A 20340-nucleotide genomic window follows, 5' to 3' on the forward strand; every position below is an offset into this window, starting at 1 on the left:
TGCAACGTAAGAGTTGCAGAATGTGTTGTAAACAATGAAAAATAGGAGTGTAAAGGGACTTCCCAACCGAGACTGCTGCCCCCGCGACCCGGACCCGGCTAAGCAGAAGAAAATGGATGGATGGATGGAGGGTCTGGAGCCAATTCAGCGCGATAAACGACGGACAACTGTATATGTGTAACCCTCCCTGTTTCACACAAAGCCCGAACTGTCGGCCTTGTGTTCAGCGCAGCTCTTGAGGGAGAGGGAGTGAGGTTTACCAACGTACACTCGCACAGCCTCACAGGCTGGCATCCTTTACATATGTATTTATTATGTGTCATGTTTTTGACTCAATTTTTGAATCAATTCTAAGCAATAAAATGGTGATTTACTATATCGTCTCTGTGAAGAGTGCACAGTGGTTCTTTTAGAGTTGTGACGCTACAGATTCTACGCTACAGGGAATCCTTCAATCATCTTTATTATGTGTGTGTGTGTGTGTGTGTGTGTGTATGTGTTGGGTGGTTTATTTGTTCATATAATGCACACAAAACCTTGAACAACTCCATTTTTGTCTCCTTTCTTCTTCCTAATAAGCACTGTGCCCTTCGCTGATGAGACAGTCAAGCGCACTGAGTAGTTTATACATTATATTTGTCTTCTCAGGGCATTCGGTCGATCGCAACTGAACTGTTAAGGTTGTCTTAGAAAGTCCAATTGAAGTGAATACAATGACCTGGATGAATCAGCAAGCGCAGGAAGCGACTTTAAGTTTGGGGAGAAGTCGTTTGATGCCTTGTCTTTACCCCAGTGGAAATTGAGTCTGTTTCCCTCCAGAGGAAGCGTCTGGTGACAGTCCGGACCTGGTTCTTCATCTCGTACACGATGATTCCTTTGGCACAGATTCCCAAAACCAATTCTCCAATCACAGGCCTTTTTTCTCTGCCAACACGGTGGAACATAACTCCGTACTCTGGTAGTTGCTGGGCAATCTGACAAGAAACATTGATTGGATTCAGTTACGAGTCCTACATATACAGGTATCCTCAAGTTACCTTAGGGGACCAAACGTCAACATTTTGCTTATTTGATCAGTCAGTTTTAAGACTAATTGTATGAAACTGAATGCAAGCGAATACATCATGCCTGGGAGAGGTATCCAGAAAGGTATTCAGAAAATGTCTGACTGTTCATGCTAAAATGTTAGTTAATATAGGAAACTGCATATGCGACGGAAGGGGTGATCTTCTCCTCCTGTGAGGGACAGAGACGATGAAGGGCAGACTCCTAAAAACCCAAGGCTATTCGAATCAGGTGATAGGCATGTAGAGGACATTAATGTGTACAAAAAAAATGGAATAATGGATTGCATTTTTCAAGTGCAATAACAAATCATATTTTCCTGACAGGGACCTAAGGGTAACTTCATTTTGAAGGGGCCTCAAGGCTGAAGTGTGACAGGAGCATCATCAGATTAAACCAACAGTGATTTCAGCTCAACTCCTATAAATGATTGAATGAAAAATAACTGAAATGCACCTTCAGATACTCTGTTTCGGCCTCTTCGGGCACCATGGGAGCGTGACTGGCATGTAGCCTCGGCAGCTCTTCCTTCACATTGGGCAAAGCCAGCTTCTCGAGCATCCTCTTGGAGACGTAATGCTCTGGTTGGTAGTAGCTCTTCCCATACAACTAAAACAAACATACGCAATAATTCCACAAACTCTGCAGGAGAACACCAGCAAGGTTTTCTTGTGGTACCTCTGGCATGTAATCCCCAAATTCAGCCTGCAGAGCAAGAGCAGCCAGGAACAAGCCCGTTTCCTCGTTGCAGTAAGTACGGTCCTCCAGGATATCCTTGCGCATCTGCAAGTAGTACTGGTGGCGAGTCAGTCTGTGCCTGGAGAGGGACATAACTGATGAAACTGCTGCATGCACGAGGCAGAAAACGATACGCTGCAATACACCCGCTACTTACAAAATGAAGGCGATATCGTCAACGAAAAATTTGACTCGAAGGAACACCAAAAAGGAAAGTATCTGCCCTTTCTTCCAACTGTCGGGCGCAACTTTGGAGATTTTGGTTTCGTGATCCAGAAAAAAATATTCATCATCTGCAGAATGGCAAAGATAAAGATGTACTACATGTACTACAAAACTTGAAAAAACTAACCGAATATTGTGGAAAATGTCCACACCACAGCACATTCTGCAATTTTTGTGAAAGCTTGCTGACTTTGTGTTCTCACCGTCCAGGAAGGCAAGACCGAAGTAGAAGTGCTCCACAAGATTAGCGTGAGCCACCACCATGTCAAACACGTCTCTAGCTTGAGACTTCACGTCACAGCGGACCACCACATACTGCCCACTCGGTAGCACCACCGTCACTTCTCTCTGAGACGAGCACAAGCGCCCTTTTCGGGACTGCAGACACACAAAATTCACTTTCTAAGGTACAGTGGTCTCATGGGAAAAAAAAGCCATCCCCATGGAAGTGAGAATGGACATCATCAGAAGCTCTGCAATATTGGCCGCACTTTTGGTCCTAGGATTCAACTGTCACGTCTGGATAAAGTATTAAGATGGACCATGTAAAAGGACCTGCTCCTATGAAAGCGACAGTGATAACTATGCAACGTAGTGCTCTTTTAGTGAGATGGAGAGGTTGCCTGTGCTCTGGCTGGAAGACCAAAATCAACACTGTATCCCAGTGAGCTTTATGTTGATTCAGGAAGTGACCTTGTACTCTCTACACCAGCGGTGTACCCCGCCTGTCGCCCAAAGTCAGCTGGGATAGCCTCCAGCATGCACCCGTAACCCTAATGAGGAGAAGCGGTATAGAAGATGGATGGATGGATTTTCTTTTTTTGTTTACAGTTCACATTTCTGTCATATTTAGAGTCTCCAGGCACTGCTTCCTCACTGGAAGACGTGTCGGTGAGACTGAGGGGGTCTTCCTTCCTTCCACCGGTCCACAACATCTCGAGTCAAGGTCAGCAGCACACCATCCCCACCATACACAGTGTTCGACAGTGTACTTCTTCCCCGTCCTGAGACGGGGTTTGGTGGTCCAGAATCCCTTTGAAGCCGCCCGAAAGCCGTTCTCCATGGCTTCCCTGAACCACTCCCATGTCCAAGTTTTTGCCTCGACAACTGCCAGAGCTACAAACCACTTGGCCCGCCGGTACCTATCAGCTGCCTGAGGAGTCCCATTGGCCAAAAAGGCCCGATAGGACGCCTTCTTCAACTTGACAGCATCCAACAACACTGATTAACAACTTTCAAAATGTAAATAATAATGAGAATGGCAATTCATTTCATGAATATTTTGAATATTATCATTTTGAACTTTCGTGTGCTTCTTGCGACAGATGATGCTAGAAGTTACCCACACCGTTCAAAATGTTGCAAAAGATTGCGTTCAGTCAAAAATGAGAGAAATTAGAACACGGGTGTCTAAACTTTTCCCAGCGAGGGCCGCATACGGTAAATTCAAAGGATACGGGGGTCACGTTGATATTTTACAAAGAATAAAATGTTTCAGCTTTGTGTTAAAGGTGACGAAGTGTATTATTACTTTTTCTCCACTGTTCGTTTTTCCATTTTTGCTGTTGGTTTGGTTTTTTTGCTTTTGTTTTTCAATTTTACAAATATTTCATACTTCATCTTCTTGTACGTATTTTTTTCATTACACTTGTGACTTTATTCCCATAATATTTTGACTTTATTCTCGTAATTGCCACAACTTTTTGCAAAAATTGCAACTTTATTCTTTGTTTTTTTTACTAATATTGCCAAAATTATTGCGGAAATTATTATTTTTAAAAATTCTCATAGTATTACAATGTTATGCTCATAACATGCTTTTGTCGTAATGTTATCATTTTTTAGTTCAATATTATGACTTTATTCCAATATTTCTACAGTTTAGTCTCATAAAATGACTTGCTTTTTCCATTTTTAGTTATTTTTAGGATTTTATTTATTATTTCCTTGTTTAATTGTATTTTTAAAATGTGCCGAAGGCCGCTAATGGCCCCCAGGCCACATTTTGAACACTTGTTTCCCCTGCTTTAGAAAATGTAAACAGCAATGAAAATGATAAGATTTTATCTCTAAAACACAAACTCTTGCTGTGTTTTGTTTCTTCTCGTCATTTCCAGCCAGATTCCACAAACAGAAATCCACCATAATTCTAAATGTAGCCAGTAGATTTGGTTAATTTGGGGCTTGGCTGTCTGTCATGCAAGAAAAAATATATAACAAATATAGTTCAGCATGCAAGAAAAGACAGGAACGGGATTTACTGTACCACAATAGATCCTGGAAGCTCCAGAACAATTTGCTGTTCGTCAGCCATCCGGATAAACTCTGGACCCAAAGCCTGGTGAGCAAAGAAGAATATTAATAAATGCATCACACATAAGCGCACTCGTCACATGGCCAGATGTGCAACGTCCTCTATCCATGTATCCTTGCATGTCAGCCAATGAATGTCTTTTCCCAGCTAATCTCTTCTTACCTTAGCTTTCCTCTGGCTCAGGCTGATGGAGGACTCGCTGAAGGTGATGGAAGGACTGTGAGACCTGCCCGACGCCTTTGGAGACACGTCGTGGTGGGGGCTTCGACCCAGCCAGCTGCAGGTGCTGTCCCTGTGACGAGCCCCTCGAGGGAGCCTGATGTTGGAGAAGGGATGAGGTGGGTGCGTGGAAAACAAGTTTGAAAAACTGATGCAAGGTCAGCAAAAACGGGAGGAGGCAGGGTACAATGCTATACTGTGTGTACTGCCTTTATGAGTACTTATGCTGTAGTACATACCTTTCTAAAGAGGACTGGTACAAAGGTGTCGGTGAGCTTCTTGGTCTGTGTCTCCAAGATCTCTGAGGTAAACTCCCTGGAAGACAAACCCACAGGAAGAAGAAGAATATCTTCAGGCAGCCTCATCTCTCCCTTCACTATTATTCTTATGTTTTTATATAATATCATATAAAGCAGGGTGTTACCAGTCAAAGATCGTCTATAATTGGAGCACTCTGGTCTTTTTAAGGACCTACTGCATAAATGTAAGTCAAAGATCCTCTATATGACAGGAGTGCCTGCAAACACTCAAGGCAAAGATCCTCTACATTTCTAGACAGGAGCTGTTTTTAAGCATCTACTGTAAGTCAAAAATTTTCTACACAGCAAGAGTGCTTAGCTTTGTTTAAGGAATAACTGCAATAGCCCTATCAAAGATCCTCTATGTAATAGGAGCACTCAGCTGTTTTTAAAGAGGCACTGTATACGCCCTACACTAAATGACGGCTATTTTTCAATACTTACGGCAAAAACACTAGTCAGAGATCCTCTATATGTCATGAAAGGAGAGCTTTGAGTTTTTTAAGGATCAACTGCATCAGTGCTAGTCAAAGACCGTCTATATGGTAGAAGTGCTTTGCTGTTTTTAAGGACTTACTGCAAAAACTTGAGTCAAAGATCATCTGTAGGACAGAAGTGGTTTGCTGCTTTTAAACATCTACTGCAGTTACACAAGTCAGAGATCCTCAACATGACAGGAGTGCTCAGCTCTTTTGAAGTAATAACTGCAATAACCCCAGTCAAAGTTCCTCTATATGCAATGAGCAGTCTGTTACAACAACCATATTCTACATGACAGCTCTTTTTCAGCATCTACTGCAAAAACATGAGTCAAAGATCCTCTATAGTTCAAGACAGGAGCAATTTGTGTTTTTTATAGCTCTACTGCGTCAACGCTAGTCAAAGATATGACAGGAGCGCTCTGCTGTTCTCAGAGGTGTGGCCACAATTTTGATGATTTTGGATTCGACTTGACATTATCGTCAAAGACTTGCAACTGGATTTAACTTTGACATCAATGACTTCGGACCTGACTCAGACTTTTGTCTGATGACTTGAAAATACTTGAGCTTTTCAGTGAGGGTGTAAAATGTGTCCCCATTCTTTGATGATCCTCTATAAGTCAAGACAGGCGCACTCTGCGGTTTTTAAAGACCTACTGTGAAGATGCTAATCAAAGATTCTCTATATGTTAAGTCAGGACCACGCTGCGGTTTTTAAGGACCTACTGCAAATATACTAGTCAAAGATTCTCTATTAAACCGGAGCGCTCAGCTCTTTTAAGGAATAAGTGACACTCGTCAAAGATGCTCTAGTATATGACAGGAGCAATCTGCTGTTTGTAAAGACCTATTGCAAAAACTGGTGGGATGTACTGCCAAATTCTCTGAAACGCCTTTGTAGACGGCTTATGGTAGAGAAATGAACATTCAATACACGAGAAACAGCTCTGGCCTGCTGTCAGCATGCCAATTGCATTGTGCTGTGTGATAAAACTGCACATTTCAGAGTGGCCTTTTATTGTGGGCAGTCTAAGGCACACCTTTGCACCTATCATGGTGTCTAATCAGCATCTTGATATGGCACACCTGTGAGGTGGGATGGATTATCTCAGCAAAGGAGAAGTGCTCACTATCACACATTTAGACAGATTTGTGAACAATATTTGAGAGAAATGGTGATATCGTGTATGTGGAAAAAGTTTTAGATGTTTGAGTTCATCTCATAAAAAATGGGAGCAAAAACAAAAGTGTTGCGTTTATATTTGTGTTGACAGTATGATAGGAGCACTCTGTTGTTTTTAAGGACCGTAGTCAAAGATTGTTCCGCTCTTTTTAAGGAATAACTAAAATAACCCCAATCAAAGATCCTCTATATAACAGGAGCTACTTCAAAATATGTCAAGACATGAGTGTTGTGCAGTTTTTATGGAAGTAAAAATGTCTTGAATCCCATAGAAGTCAGACATCGGTAGTGTCCTGGCTGCTCAGTGGCTGAAGCGAGAAAAAGTCAACATTCATAATAAAAAAAAAGGAATGTGCATCACGAAGTCAGCTGTCTTGAGTCTTTATGCGAAGCGAGTCACCTCACAGGCATACAGTGCCATACGATGACAGAGTGGTTCCCTTCTTTTTTACACTTGGATGAAACAACATTGCTTTTACCATTACGATGGTGATAGTTTAAGCCTGGAACAGATTCAATTCACTTCCAGTAAAAGCCTAAAGGAAGGTACCTGACTTGGAGTCAGAGTCCGTGGAGTATCTTCTCCTTTCCGAACAAGCTTCAGTGAAGTCTGCAAACGGCCCTCGTCTTCCTGTCAAGCAGGTTGGAAACTGTGATTGTGATGATGATGATAAATGAAATACGTTGTTTAGCATCCAGTGCTCAGCATCCGCTTAGGAAGAATCTAATCCCAGACTTGCTTTAAGTTAAGATGATTATCTTGTTGCTCTGGACACCTTCACTGTAGACAAAATATTAGGGGTGTGCGATAATTATCGGGGAATTATGACATCATATCAATAAATCTGATAACATTAAAAATATCTTAGATAAAAAATGCTCCAATGAGGTGAGATTGGAGCGCTCCTTTTTTCTCCTGCCTGCCGTATCTTCCCCTGAGCTCACTTGGAAACCAACATTCACTTTCCAAGGAAGACATTTTGCATGCTCATTGTGCCAAATGCTCAGCGATGAGGAGAAAAAACCCATTCGAGCACACAAAAAAATCTTATCAGCCACCTGAAACGTCAGCGCCGCAGCGTTTGAACAGTGCTAAAGGTTTGCCAGAGACCTCCGTGGTGTCAAACCAGCTGCTCAGAGCGTGTGCCTGAATACAGTGCACCTTGCTGGACCATGCCAGGTGGCTCCCTCCGCTCTATACTGTGGTTCTCCTGATAGTAGTGATGTGGTAGTAATGTCATGATATTTAGGACAAATCAACAGGTACAGTCGGTCAAATCCTAATTTGTTCAAGTCCTTCTTACCTCCAGGTGTGCATTGTGCATCTCTACAAAATGTATCCAATATGTCTGCACTCTCACCATGAAGCCTTTCTCTGATCATCTGGCTCCGCCCACTCAGAGGCACGCCGCCGTCGGGGTCCATCTGAGGAGACAAGACAACCTTCAGTGACCCTTCAGAAGGCCGGGACAGACGGCTCTATGGACTGACCGATCCACTGAAGACCTCCTCCACCAGCTGTCTGATGACGTCGGAGGAGGGCGGGGGGTTGGAGGCTTTCTGCCGAGACTCGCAGGCTTCCAGGATGGAGGCGAGACTCAGCCTGCGGTGGGGCACGTCCTCGCACATGCTGAGCAGGAGGCCGTTTAGATGGTCGCTCAACTGGACCGGCTGAGTGAGAGACCACAGCAGGCAACGTTAAATATGAAATGTTAGTGTGAGAATATTTGCTTGGAATGAAGAGAAGAGCGCACCTGATTTTGAGGTAGGTGAAAATCAACTGACCAGTAGAGAGTCATACCCAGTGAATACACCAGCATCTGTGCAGCAACAACAGTCAACATCACTTTACTCTATTAAGTTACATACACTGCTGATCCAAATTTTAAGACCAGTTGGAAAATGGAGAGACTTTACATTTTGCACTGTTGGATCTTAAGGAGGTTCAAAGTAGAGCTTCAAAATGCAAAAAGAAGAAATGGGAGTGAGACATTTTTTGAGAAAGCAATTTATTGCAAACAAGCATTAAAGTGAAATAGGCTGTTCATCAACTGATCAAAACTTTAAGACCACAGCCTTTAAAGCCAAAATCTTGGCAGAAATATGGATTGAATGTGATTTAGTGTCAGGTATTCAATCTCTTGATAGCAAAGGCAAAAAAGCTTTCTGTCTTTGAACACGGTGGGATTGTTGAGCTGCATAAGCAAGGCCTCTCGCAGCGCGCCATTGCTGCTGAGGTTGGACGCAGTAAGACATTCATTTGAAACTTCTTCAAACATCCTGAGGGTTATGGAACACAAAAGTCAAGTGGTAGACACTAAAAAATATCACTGGCACCTGAGCCGGAGGATCCCATTGGCCGTCAAGACACGGGACCATCCTCGACCCAAATGAAGGTTGTTACTGGTGCCGAGTGCAGTCCAATAACCATCAGACACCATCTGCCAGAAAAGTCTTTTAAAAAGAAAAAGGTCTTTAAAGGCCTTGTCTCCTTCAACGCCACAAAATTGCCAGTTCGGAATTTGCATGAGAGCATCAAACACGGGACATTGAAAGGTGGAAGAAAGTTTTATTGGAGCTTCAGGTTGCGCAGGGGCGTCAAACGGCAGCTGGCTATGTGGAGATGTTGCAGGGGGCATCCCTCATGACCGAAGACCTTCGTCTGTGTGGTAATGACTGGCTTTTTCAACAGGACAACGCTGCACTTCACAATGCCCGCCTGACAAAGGACTTCTTCCGGAGGAATTAGCTCACTCTTTTGGACCATCCTGCGTGTTCCACTGATCTAAATCCAATTTAGAACATTTGAGGATGGATGGCAAGGGAAGTTTACAAAAATAGACATCAGTTCCAGACAGTGGATGCCCTCCATGAAGCCATCTTCACCACCTGGAGCAACATTCCCACTAGCCTCCTGGAAACACTGGCATCAAGCATGCCCAAAGCCATTTTTCAGCTGATTAACGAGAATGACGCAGATAGTCAATACTGAGTCGGTTTTCGAACATTTTATTTTTATTTTCTTCTGGGTTCTGGGTTTTTTTTTTTTAGCTATAATCTAAAACTTTTGAGATTTTTCAGATGATGAACAGCCTATTTCACTTTAATGCTTGTTTGCAATAAATTGCTTGCTCAAAATGTTTTTTGTCTCACTCCCATTTCTTCTTTTTAGATTTTGAAACTCTACTTACAACCTGCTTAAGATCCAACAGCTTTCTATAACAACAATTTTCTATTTTCTATAAAAGTTCCACTTTTGAGCCTCATAGCAACCACGGTGTTCAAGGACCGCTGAACAAAGTGCAAAATCTCACGTTTCAAAATCAAAAAATATCAGTGAAGTATGGCCTATTTTTGGAGAACATAAAGATAAAATGTTTTTTGAACAATGTAATTTCACATCATAATTGGAGTTATATTAAATACCTACAGAGTTATAGTATTTATAATTTGCACTTTGGCGTCTCACAGCAACGATGGTGCATTCAAAGACAGCCGAACAAATTGCGAAATCTCACGATTGAAAAAATTTATATATGAGTGAAGCATAAAAACATAAAGATGTAAAAACCCTGGGGGAGGTTTTAACAGTGGTAAATGTATGCCATACATTTGAGCTGTATTATCACCTGTTTATAAATTACTACCCATGTATGGTGAATGAGATGTGTTTTACCTACTTTATTTTTCTATTTTTGTTACTTTTCTTCACTGACCTTACAGTGTGCTTTTATTCATACATTTTTATGAGAAGTGGGTTTTTATTGGGTGAATGGTTATCTTTTAGCTGGAAAGTGTAAAAAGACTAATTTAGTGTTTAATAAATATAATGTTAAATATAATGATTAATTAAATTGTATTTACTCTAAATGTTTTGTGCTAAAATGATTCCAATTCTTTCTCAATACTGTCATATTCCACAATCTATTTTTATAGTTGAATTCAACACGGTCTGTTAAGATCAGTGATAATAATATTTTCAAAGAAAGCAATGAACATAGCAATTCATTTTGTGAACTTTCCTGTGTGATTTTAAGCGGAAAACACATTTCTTGCGGCCACATCCATGTCATCCACTAGATGGCGTGCTAACACATCCGTCCACTCCTTGACTGCAGCAACTTGTGTGGCCTGACAAAGGTTCCCATCCTCAAGAAGTAACATGCATGCCAACGGTCACGTGATGCGTCATCATACGCACTCACCCTCTCTACGGCAGGTTTGGTGGAGCTGGCGCGGCCCTGCAGCATCTCTGGAGCGGTGAAGGTCGAAGCCTCCTCCAATAGGCCACAGTTCTTAAACGCTAAGGTACCCGGAGCTGATAGCAGCAAGGAGGCGGGGCTTATGATATTGCACATATTCTTCTGACCTGGAAAGCAATGTTGAAAGACAACGACTGCTTATTCACAAGGAGATACGGGTGCATGTGCGCCATCATGAATAATTAATATCAATTTCGATGCTAAGTTACCTTTATCGGACGCATCCACTAAACACTCTGCAGCAGCCATCAGCAGGGACCAGACCTCCTCTTCCAGCAGAGGCCCCCCTCGGGCCTCCAGCACTTCTGCTAACGTGACGAATGTGCTGCTCATCCTGCACACATTCCAAGCATGCACCTGGAAATACACACACACACACACAGCACTGATACACAATGACTATTACAGTCTAGACAATATCTTGTCTTCAGATACAACAAAGGTAAATGATAGGTGATTCTTTGCACTGCTGTGTCTGGAATCTGGATTGTCTTAATCCATTAGTTTCACTGCTTGTCCCGAGTCCTAATAGGCTTTCTTTTGACCTCTGGCTGCTTCTGAGGTGTAGCTGTCGCTGTGACAAGATCTCATGTTAGCTTGCTGTCTCATGCCTTGTACAGCGAGCTCAAACTGTGCAGAATTATCGTTTAAGAAGAAATACTCAGCGCTTTCTGCTTTGCATCATGACATAATACTGTAATAGTGATGTGCAGATCGATACGGAAATATTGACACTTCCGATACCAGCTCTTCATGCTCTCAAATCGATTCTCAAATCAAAATATCAATACTTTTGTCATTTGAGGTAATGTTTGTCTGCAACGTGAATTGGGGATAAAGCTTTCATTCTTATAGTAGTTCTTAATAATGTCCTCCGCCAAACGCAGCGCAGAGGTTACGTTTTTGCCAGTGTTGATCTGTTTGTTTGTCTGTTTGTCTTCAACTTGAAAAGTTTAGAATGGATTTGGATGAAATTTTCAGGAATTGTCGGAAATGGGATACGGAAGAACTGATTAAATTTTGGGGGTGATCCAAGATTCTAAATTTTCCCAAAATTCATCCCATTTCCTACAACTAATTATTACCTGCTACAACTGCCACATTTCTCAACCGATTCAAGCCATTCCAACATCAAACTGTTCAACATGTTCAGGACATTCAGGCTACCTGCTTATGCTGACAAAAATCTACATTTTCCAAAAATTCACAGTTTTCTTTAAAACTGCTATTACCTACCTACTACTTCCACATTTCTCAACCGATTCACCTCATTCCAACATCAACTCATTCAACAAAGTCAGGACATTCATGCTATTGTGCATTTGTGCTACACAGCACAAAAATTCCCACATTTTTTCTTCCGGACCGCAAAATGCCTTTGATCTAAAGAGTTCTAGCTACTTCCACATTTCTCAACCGATTCAGACCGTTACAAAGTCAAAATTTTCAACTCATTCATTACATTGCGCAATATTCGCATTGCTAGCATGCTAATGTTAGCATACCAGCATTTTTAGCTATTTTCATGGGTAGACATATATAAACACTTAGTGCTATCATGCTAGGTGTTAGCATGCTAACGTTAACATGTTAGCATTGCTAGCATGTTAACATTAACATAGTAGCATTTTTAGCCATTTTCATAGGTAGACACTTAATAAAGACTTGGCATTATCATGCTAGTTGTTAGCATGGTAAAGTTAGCATGTTAGCCCTGCTAGCATGCTAACATTAGCAATCTGAATATGTAAATAAAATAAATGGAGTACTAATATTTATGGTGTAATTCACAATATGGAGGGAACTATGGTGCTTGGTGGAGGTCTGTGCTCTCTGAGTGCTTTTCTGGTCTGTTTGTTTGTTTGTGTTCAAAATAACTTTGAAAGTTCTGAATGGATTTGGATGACATTTTCAGAAATTGTCGGAAATGGGCTATGGAAGAACTGATTAAATTTTGGGGGTGATCCGGATCATCGTCTGGATCCAGGAATTTTTTCAAGGATTCCATAACGTTGCAAGATAGGACAATTTTCGGCATTTGTGCATATAACTCCACAAAAAATGGTCAGATCACTTCTCTAGTTTATCATTTATTTTAATGGTTTAATTATTATACTAGTTTTCTTTTTTTAGTGTTTCAAATACCATTTTCACATATTTTCTATGATTTTGTCCTCTGTTTTTTCTGTTGTTGTTAATTAGCTGGGCTATATTGTAAATCACACCGCCACCGCAATATATTTCAGGGTTTAAAATAAATAAATAAATTACTTATTACATCATTTAAAGTAATTATTTATTTAAAATAATAAAATACACTATGTTTTGAAATTTATTAACATTATAATAACATGAGGTGAATTTGCACAAAGTATCGGTATCGGATTACTATCTCTCAAATCAGGAAATGAAAATGAACTGTATAATTTTACCGGCTTCCATATATTGCCATGTGCATGCGTGTCTGTTTTCCTCGTCTCTCGCCTCTAAACAGGCAGGAAGAGAGTTCACTCTACGCACTGGTTTCAACACCTTGGCGTGTTTGTTCCACAGAACAACAGCATGAACAGAGTGAGCCCTTTTGTCAGTCATACAGTCTCTTTGTCTCGGTGGGTGGAGGCGGGGCCGCTAGCATACACACAGGGTGCAGAAGGGTGTAACGTAGTAGAAATGAAATTAGTAGATATATTTTTAACATATTTAATATATTTTTAACATTTTTCATTGTACTTTTCTTAAAAGTAATGTTAAAATCTCTTCCCATCACATCTCATTCTCGTAGACCCAATCTCGTGTATCATCTCGACTCATGACCTGAGCGTCTCGTGAAATCCCCTACCGAGTTTTTGTTATATTTATATACCATAATTACTTATAAATTGTGCGATTCACTCCAAATTTTCACTCTTTTTGATACAGTATTTATCCTCTGTTTTATTTACTTGTCTTATTTAATGTAACCACTTATTCTAACTTATTTATCTCTAATTATTATGAACAATATATTGCCTATTTTTTCACTTTTTAAACATTTATTACATTTTTACCTTTTACATTTGGACAATAATTTGGACAATATTGGCTGTGTGTGTTTTCAGCGACAGTAAAACTATACGGTAATCCCTCCCCACTTGGCACTTTGAATTTCGCAGCTCTATCACGGTTTTTCAAAAATATGTTTATGAATAAATTATGTTGTTTTGTGGTTGAACAACCTATTATTAGTAAAAAAAAGAAATTAACGTATTTACAGTAAGCACATTTTACATGTGTTTGCCTAAATTAAGCATTTTCAAGCATAAAAATAAAAAATAGAAGGCATTGAACTCTGAACGCCCAACATCACTTCCTGTCCGCCCCCCTCTCAGTTCCCCAAGCACCAGAACAAATTTACAGCAACACAAATGAGCACAAGTCTTATTTATGTCTAAAATGTTTTATTGTTTTGTTGTTATGTTTACTAAATTAGGTAATAAGAGTGTAAAGGTGACTATGGGGGTGTTATTTCATCTCTAGAGGGCTCAAAACTTTTCACCCAATTTTTGTCTCTGTTTTTGTACAACATTGCACTTGACAAACAAGTCCATTCGCCCTGTGCTGTATCGTTCCGCAAAATCAAGTGCCCACACAAAGCACCGTTACACGTTGCTGACTCACTTTTTATTGAGTGTGACTACGAAATAGCTCAGCTTGAGGCCAAAGAAAGTTGCAAGTGGCGGCAATTTTTTATTTTATAATTATTTTTGCATTGTTTTCTGCATGAAAAACTATACTTATTACCAATACCATTATTTTTTTGTTCATATTTTTGGATGTCTGGAAGAGACATCGGTGAAAAATTGCCTTGGTTTTCGTACGTTTCAGTTTTTGTCTAACGAATTAATGACGAAAACCGAAGTTCCACTGTAATCAATATCACAGCAACCCGATTACTTTAGACCTGATTAAACGCTCACTTGAACTGAACTTATCCACAGCTCATGACACAAGGTGTTATCTGTAAACAAACGCAACAACCTGGTCACCTAGCTTACCTAAATATTATTATATAGGTTCAATCATTTCCATTACCAATATTTTATGATTGTGTGTGGTTTTTTGCTATATGATAGCCTCACATTATGCTTCCTAACATCACTAAAGTCATTAAAAAGTCATGTTTTATCATTTGGAGTCACAAAGAGCTCTTGCAGTAGTTGTGTGTGTTCACTGTCTTGTATGACATTATTTGTAGCCTTTTCCTGCACTTTTTAGGGGCTTTATCCTCTTATTGAAGATGCTTCCACGCTGATGGATTGATTTGGGACTGCACCCTGTTAATGGCATCCTTAATCTACCTTACAAGCATATAGCAGAGCCTCGACACAGCAGGGATGAAGGAAATTGGGACAATCGGTATGTAGGTCTCCTCAACGAACATTGCACCCAAGTAGGACAGGTAGTACAACAGTATGACAGGTACTATAGCATTACAGTATGACAGGGGCCCGATAGTCTCATCATCCTGAGAATGTGTGTATTAATAAAGATGGAGCTATGATGTCTTACCTGGTCACATATGTACCGAGTCCTGTCCTTTTGTGTTGTTTTCAATGCTCCCCACAAGGATTGAAAAGAATCATCTTGATCATCGCATCGCGGCTTCGACGACTCCCCGGGAAGAGCAGCTCGTCTTCGGCGTGGATCTGCAGGTTGGCATCGTTCATTTGACGAACTTTTTTTCACCGCCCCTTGTTGTAATTTGCTCTATTCTTAGCACCTCGCCGCTAAACACATAATTGGATCATCCTCGCGGCTTGACAGCGACAAGTCAGAAGCACCCAATAGCGGGAGGCGAGAGATCAGCCACGCCGATTCAACTAATCCGTCCGACCGCTCCGGAGGTGTGCTCCACTCACGCCCGGAAAGGAGCAAGCAGCTCGGGCAGGCAACCCGGTTGCGGTTGGGGTGCTCCAGCCAGCACAATGATCATAACACTGCGGGCTCTGATGGAACAAGGGGTAAGTTAGCGTGCTAGCATGCTCCTTACTGCAGGAGTCTGCACCGGGACGTCCAGGTGGCGCTCCTTTGCGCTCCTCTGCAGGCCCTGCAGGGGCATCTGCGCATGGGGCACCGGAGATCCAGATGGCTTCACTCAGGATCATTTACTCTACTTTACTGTACTGTGCTGTAGTGTCCTACTAAAATATACGGTATGCTTATGCTAGTAGCACAGTGCTGCAGTATGGGAACTGATTTATGAACTCCGCTGGAGTTCTGCAGAATGTCATACATGGATCACCCCACATTCGCGGATTTGTGTTAAAAAAAAGAATTAATTTTTTATTAAAAAATATTTTGTACAAATAAAAAAATAACGAATATTTTAAAAACTTTTTTATTAAAATAAAAGTTTAAAAAACTGACAAAAACATGAAGGTTTTATTATGTTAATATATCCATTTATTCATATATACAGTATATACATATGTGTGTGTATATACTGTATATAAGAAATCAGGAAGAGGAAAAAGTGTTCACCCGTTCCCGATTTCTAATTTTTTTGCATGCTTGTCACACTTAAATGTTTCAGATCGTCAAACAAATGTAAATGTTAGTCAATCACAACACAACTGAACACAAAATGCAATTTTTAAATGAAACATTTTATTATTAAGGGAGAAAAAAATGCAAACCTACAAGGCCCTGTGTGAAAAAGCGATTGCTGCCTGAACCTAATAACTGGTTGGGCCACCCTTAGCACCAACAACTGCAATCAAGCGTTTTTGATAACTTGCAATGAGTGTCTTACAGCGCTGTGGAGGAATTTTGGCCCACTCATCTTTGCAGAATTGTTGTTATCCAGCCACATTGGAGGGTTTTCCAGCATGAAGCGCCTTTTTAAGGTCATGCCAAAGGTCATGCCACAGCATATCAATAGGATTCAGGTCAGGACTTTGACGAGGCCACTCCAAAGTCTTCATTTTGTTTTTCTTCAGCCATCCAGAGGTGGACTTGCTGTTGTGTTTTGGATCATTGTCCTGCTGCAAAACCCAAGTTGGTTTCAGCTTGAGGTCGCCAACAGATGGCCGGACATTCTCATTCAGTTTTTTTTTATATACAGCAGAATTCATGGTTCCATTTGTTACAGCAAGTCTTCCAGGTCCTGAAGCAGCAAAACAGCCCTAGACCACCACACTACCACCACCATATTTCACTATTGGTATGATATTCTTTTTCTGAAATGCGGCATTACTTTTACACCAGATGTAATGGGACACACACCTTCCAAAAAGTTCAACTTTTGTCTTGTCAGACCAGAGTATTTTCCCAAAGGTCTTGGGGAACATCAAGATGTTTTCTGGCAAAATTGGCAAAATATGGCAAAACTGTTCAGCAGTGGTTTTGGTCTTGGAACTGTGCCATACAGGCCGTTTTTGTCTTTCCTATGGTGGAGTCATGAACACTCACCTTAACTGAGGCAAGTGAGGCCTGCAGTTCTTAGGATGTTGTTGTGGGGCCTTTTGTGACCTTTTGGATGAGTTGTTGCTGCGCTCTTGGGGTTGTATTTGGTTGGCCGACCAACCACTGTTCACCACTTTCTATGTTTTCACCATTTGTGGATAATGGCTCTCACTGTGGTTTGCTGGAGTCGCAAAGCTTTAGAAATGGCTTTATACATTTTTCCAGACTGATAGATTTCAATTAATCTCAGTTAAGTTATATTTTAACTGTGGGTGGGGGGATCCCTTTTTCACACAGGGCCATGTAGGTTTGGATTTTTTTCCTCTCTTAATAATAAAAGGTTTCACTTAAAAACTGCCTTTGGTGTTCAGTTGTGTTGTCAATGACTAATATATGCATTTGTTTGATGATCTGAAACATTTAAATGTGACAAATATTAAAAAAAGAAGAAATCAGGAAGGGGTCAAACACTTTTTTGTTCTCAGGCAGCTGCCCCCACGACCTGATCTCGGATAAGCGGTAGAAGATGGATGGATGGGTGGATATATGTTTTCATATTTTTGTGCTTTTTTATGCAGTGGCCCCCTGCACATTGGCAGATTTTTGGTCAACAAATAAATTTGGTCAATAAATAAATACATATATTTATTTTAATATAATATACATCAATGGCAATTGAAGAGAGAAGGGGAGGGTTCTGGAGCTGAATTTAATTTTAAATAATTACAAGAATCGCTCTGATTGCAAATGTTGACCCAAAATTGGAGGAGAATGCTAACGTCATGATTGATTAGACAGTTGACGTGCGTGTTTGATTGCTGCTCAAGGACAAATTCCATTGGTGAAAATCAGGGCCATATGTAGTCATTTGGAGGCCCAAGGCAAACCTGGTCAGTCCACATCTTTTTTTTTTATTTTTTTATTTTTACAAAATGTGACTGTAATTTAGACCACTTTTTTTTCCTGCTTTTGAAATCTGTTACAGTTGTCTGTCAGCTTAAGTTGCTAGTTACATAGTCATGTTTATATACCACCCCCCAAAACGATTTGAAATATTAATGTTCATCTTCTAACAAGTCTGATAATGACAAAATTCTCCTATTTTCTGAACTAGATAAAGTCCTTAAAATCCTCCTGAGGCATTATTATTACCTAACAAGTCAATCGTCTCAACGCTTTTACTGTAATTGCTAATAACATTAAGCAACATTTAACATAATTTAGCACTTTAATACTCACATCTGTGTGATGAAAAGCACCACTATCAGCGTCATCTCTTTGCATCCTCGGTTGACACTGACAGTAGCGGTGCTGTTGTACTCGTGTCTACATTTGTTGTGACTGTGAAAAAGGTTGACACCTTTGGTAGTTTCAATTTTTTTTTTAAGTTTTCCACGCGCCACCAACTCTTCTCCGCTCTACTGGGGTAACTCCGTGCCAACAAGTTTGCTTGTTTCACTCCCGTCTTCCGGACAAGCACAGGAACATGGAATAGTCCATTGCATTAGAAGGTAGGGGCAGCAATCGAAACACTTATGAAAGATTATGCATTTTGATGGACAAGCGACAAACGCTAACAAGCTACATGCTAAATGCACAAACCCGGATTGAGCTCTACATATGCCTCACACACTTATTAAACACGTATAAAATGTATAGCTGCTCACCACTAATGAATGGTTATGGAAGATGATAAATGAACAGATGGAATCGCAGTCACAGCACACAACTATGTGAGTTCAAGTACCACCGAACAAAGTGCAACATTTCAACACTTGTGTCACAAGATGGCACGAGATTAAAACGTGACAAGATTTCTCCTTCAGAAAAATACTGTCTCGTGGGCACTAGGCCTGGGACCCTAATAAATAAATAAATTAATCACACAATAAATGAAAATGAACTCAATAATTTTGCCTGCCTCAATATGTTGCCATGTGCGTGCATGTCTGTTTTCCGCATCTCTCGCCGCCAAACAGGCAGGAAGAGAGTTCACTCTGTGCATTGGTTTCAGCACCTTGGTGCGTTTGTTCCATAGAACAACACCATGAACGGAGTGAGCCCTTTTGTCAGTCATACAGTATCTTTGTCTCGGTGGGTGGAGGCGGGGCCACTAGCATACACACCGAGTGCAGAAGAGTGTAACATAGTAGAAATTAAACTAGTAGATTGCAATATATTGATATTTTATATTGGGCCGCACGGTGGCTGAGTGGTTAGCATATTGGCCACACAGTCAGGAAATCAGGAAGACCAGGTTTCGAATCTCTGTTAGGCATCTCTATGTGGAGTTTGCATGTTCTCCCCGTGCATGCGTGGGTTTTCTCCAGGTACTTTGGTTTCCTCCCACATTCCAAAAACATGCATGTTAGGTTAATTGGAGACTCTAAATTGTCCATAGGTATGAATGTGAGTGTGAATGATTGTTTGTCTATGCGTGCCCAGGGGTCTCGCCCGAAGTCAGCTGGGATAGGCTCAAGCATACCCCTGCAACCCTAATTAGGATAAGCAGCGCATAAAATTAATAGCTATTTTATATTTTTTCATTGTACGTTTCTAAAGAGTAATGTTAAAATCTCGTCTCATTCTCATAGCATACATACACAGCATAACTTTGTTTTTTTGACAGTGGTACATACAGTATACAGTATGCTGTACATTTTACCTGTATTATCACCAATTTATAAATTATTACTCACGCAGGGTGAATGAGATGTGTTTTCTGAGGGGAAAAATGCAAATAAAAAATATATATTTTTATCAAATAAAAAAATATATCTTTTTATTTTATGTAATAAAAAATATATATATATTTTTTAAATTTGGAAATTTGTGTTTTTTTAATTTGTGTGAAAATATGAAAACATATAAACATTTAAATAAATATTGATATTTCAACACACTGTATGTATCTTTGACTTTGCGTGAAACAATGCTGTGCTGTGACAGCAGTCCTTCCACTTTACTCTGTTTTTGTAACATGGACAGTTTGTAGGGGAGAAAAATCATCATCATCCATTCCCAAAAGATTTTTGGGTTTAGCAATCGCAAAAATGAGAACGTGTCTTTGACCTCTGCAAACCGCAACAATAATAGTCATAATGACAGT

At 40.5% G+C, this 20340-nt stretch overlaps 2 protein-coding genes across 5 annotated transcripts in view; one reads left to right on the top strand and one right to left on the bottom strand.

Annotated features, from left to right (window-relative positions):
• Positions 1-15900, bottom strand: part of ptpn20 (protein tyrosine phosphatase non-receptor type 20) — a 53110-nt gene extending 37210 nt beyond the window's left edge. Inside the window, exons 1-15 of one of the 2 annotated variants that reach the window (XM_054799500.1) lie at positions 15336-15900; positions 10997-11144; positions 10731-10894; positions 8280-8345; positions 8017-8196; positions 7887-7950; positions 7076-7156; positions 4801-4876; positions 4505-4658; positions 4295-4366; positions 2232-2406; positions 1961-2096; positions 1744-1882; positions 1522-1674; positions 789-974 (exon numbers count right to left, since the gene is read on the bottom strand). In XM_054799500.1, coding sequence (XP_054655475.1) covers positions 789-974; positions 1522-1674; positions 1744-1882; positions 1961-2096; positions 2232-2406; positions 4295-4366; positions 4505-4658; positions 4801-4876; positions 7076-7156; positions 7887-7950; positions 8017-8196; positions 8280-8345; positions 10731-10894; positions 10997-11120 — 1770 coding nt within the window. In that variant the 5' untranslated portion in view covers positions 11121-11144; positions 15336-15900. Of the gene's footprint in view, positions 1-788; positions 975-1521; positions 1675-1743; positions 1883-1960; positions 2097-2231; positions 2407-4294; positions 4367-4504; positions 4659-4800; positions 4877-7075; positions 7157-7886; positions 7951-8016; positions 8197-8279; positions 8346-10730; positions 10895-10996; positions 11145-15335 lie in introns of those variants that run through there. The other variant, XM_054799501.1, reaches the window with a different exon arrangement.
• Positions 15612-20340, top strand: part of LOC129194340 (mitogen-activated protein kinase 8-like) — a 30851-nt gene continuing 26122 nt past the window's right edge. For 2 of the 3 annotated variants that reach the window (XM_054799506.1, XM_054799507.1), the window contains exon 1: positions 15612-15787. In XM_054799506.1, the coding sequence (XP_054655481.1) occupies positions 15752-15787 (36 nt within the window). In that variant the 5' untranslated portion in view covers positions 15612-15751. The remainder of the gene's footprint in view (positions 15788-20340) is intronic. The other variant, XM_054799504.1, reaches the window with a different exon arrangement.

Source organism: Dunckerocampus dactyliophorus, chromosome 14, assembly GCF_027744805.1.
Source record: "Dunckerocampus dactyliophorus isolate RoL2022-P2 chromosome 14, RoL_Ddac_1.1, whole genome shotgun sequence".
Classification (NCBI taxonomy): domain Eukaryota; kingdom Metazoa; phylum Chordata; class Actinopteri; order Syngnathiformes; family Syngnathidae; genus Dunckerocampus; species Dunckerocampus dactyliophorus.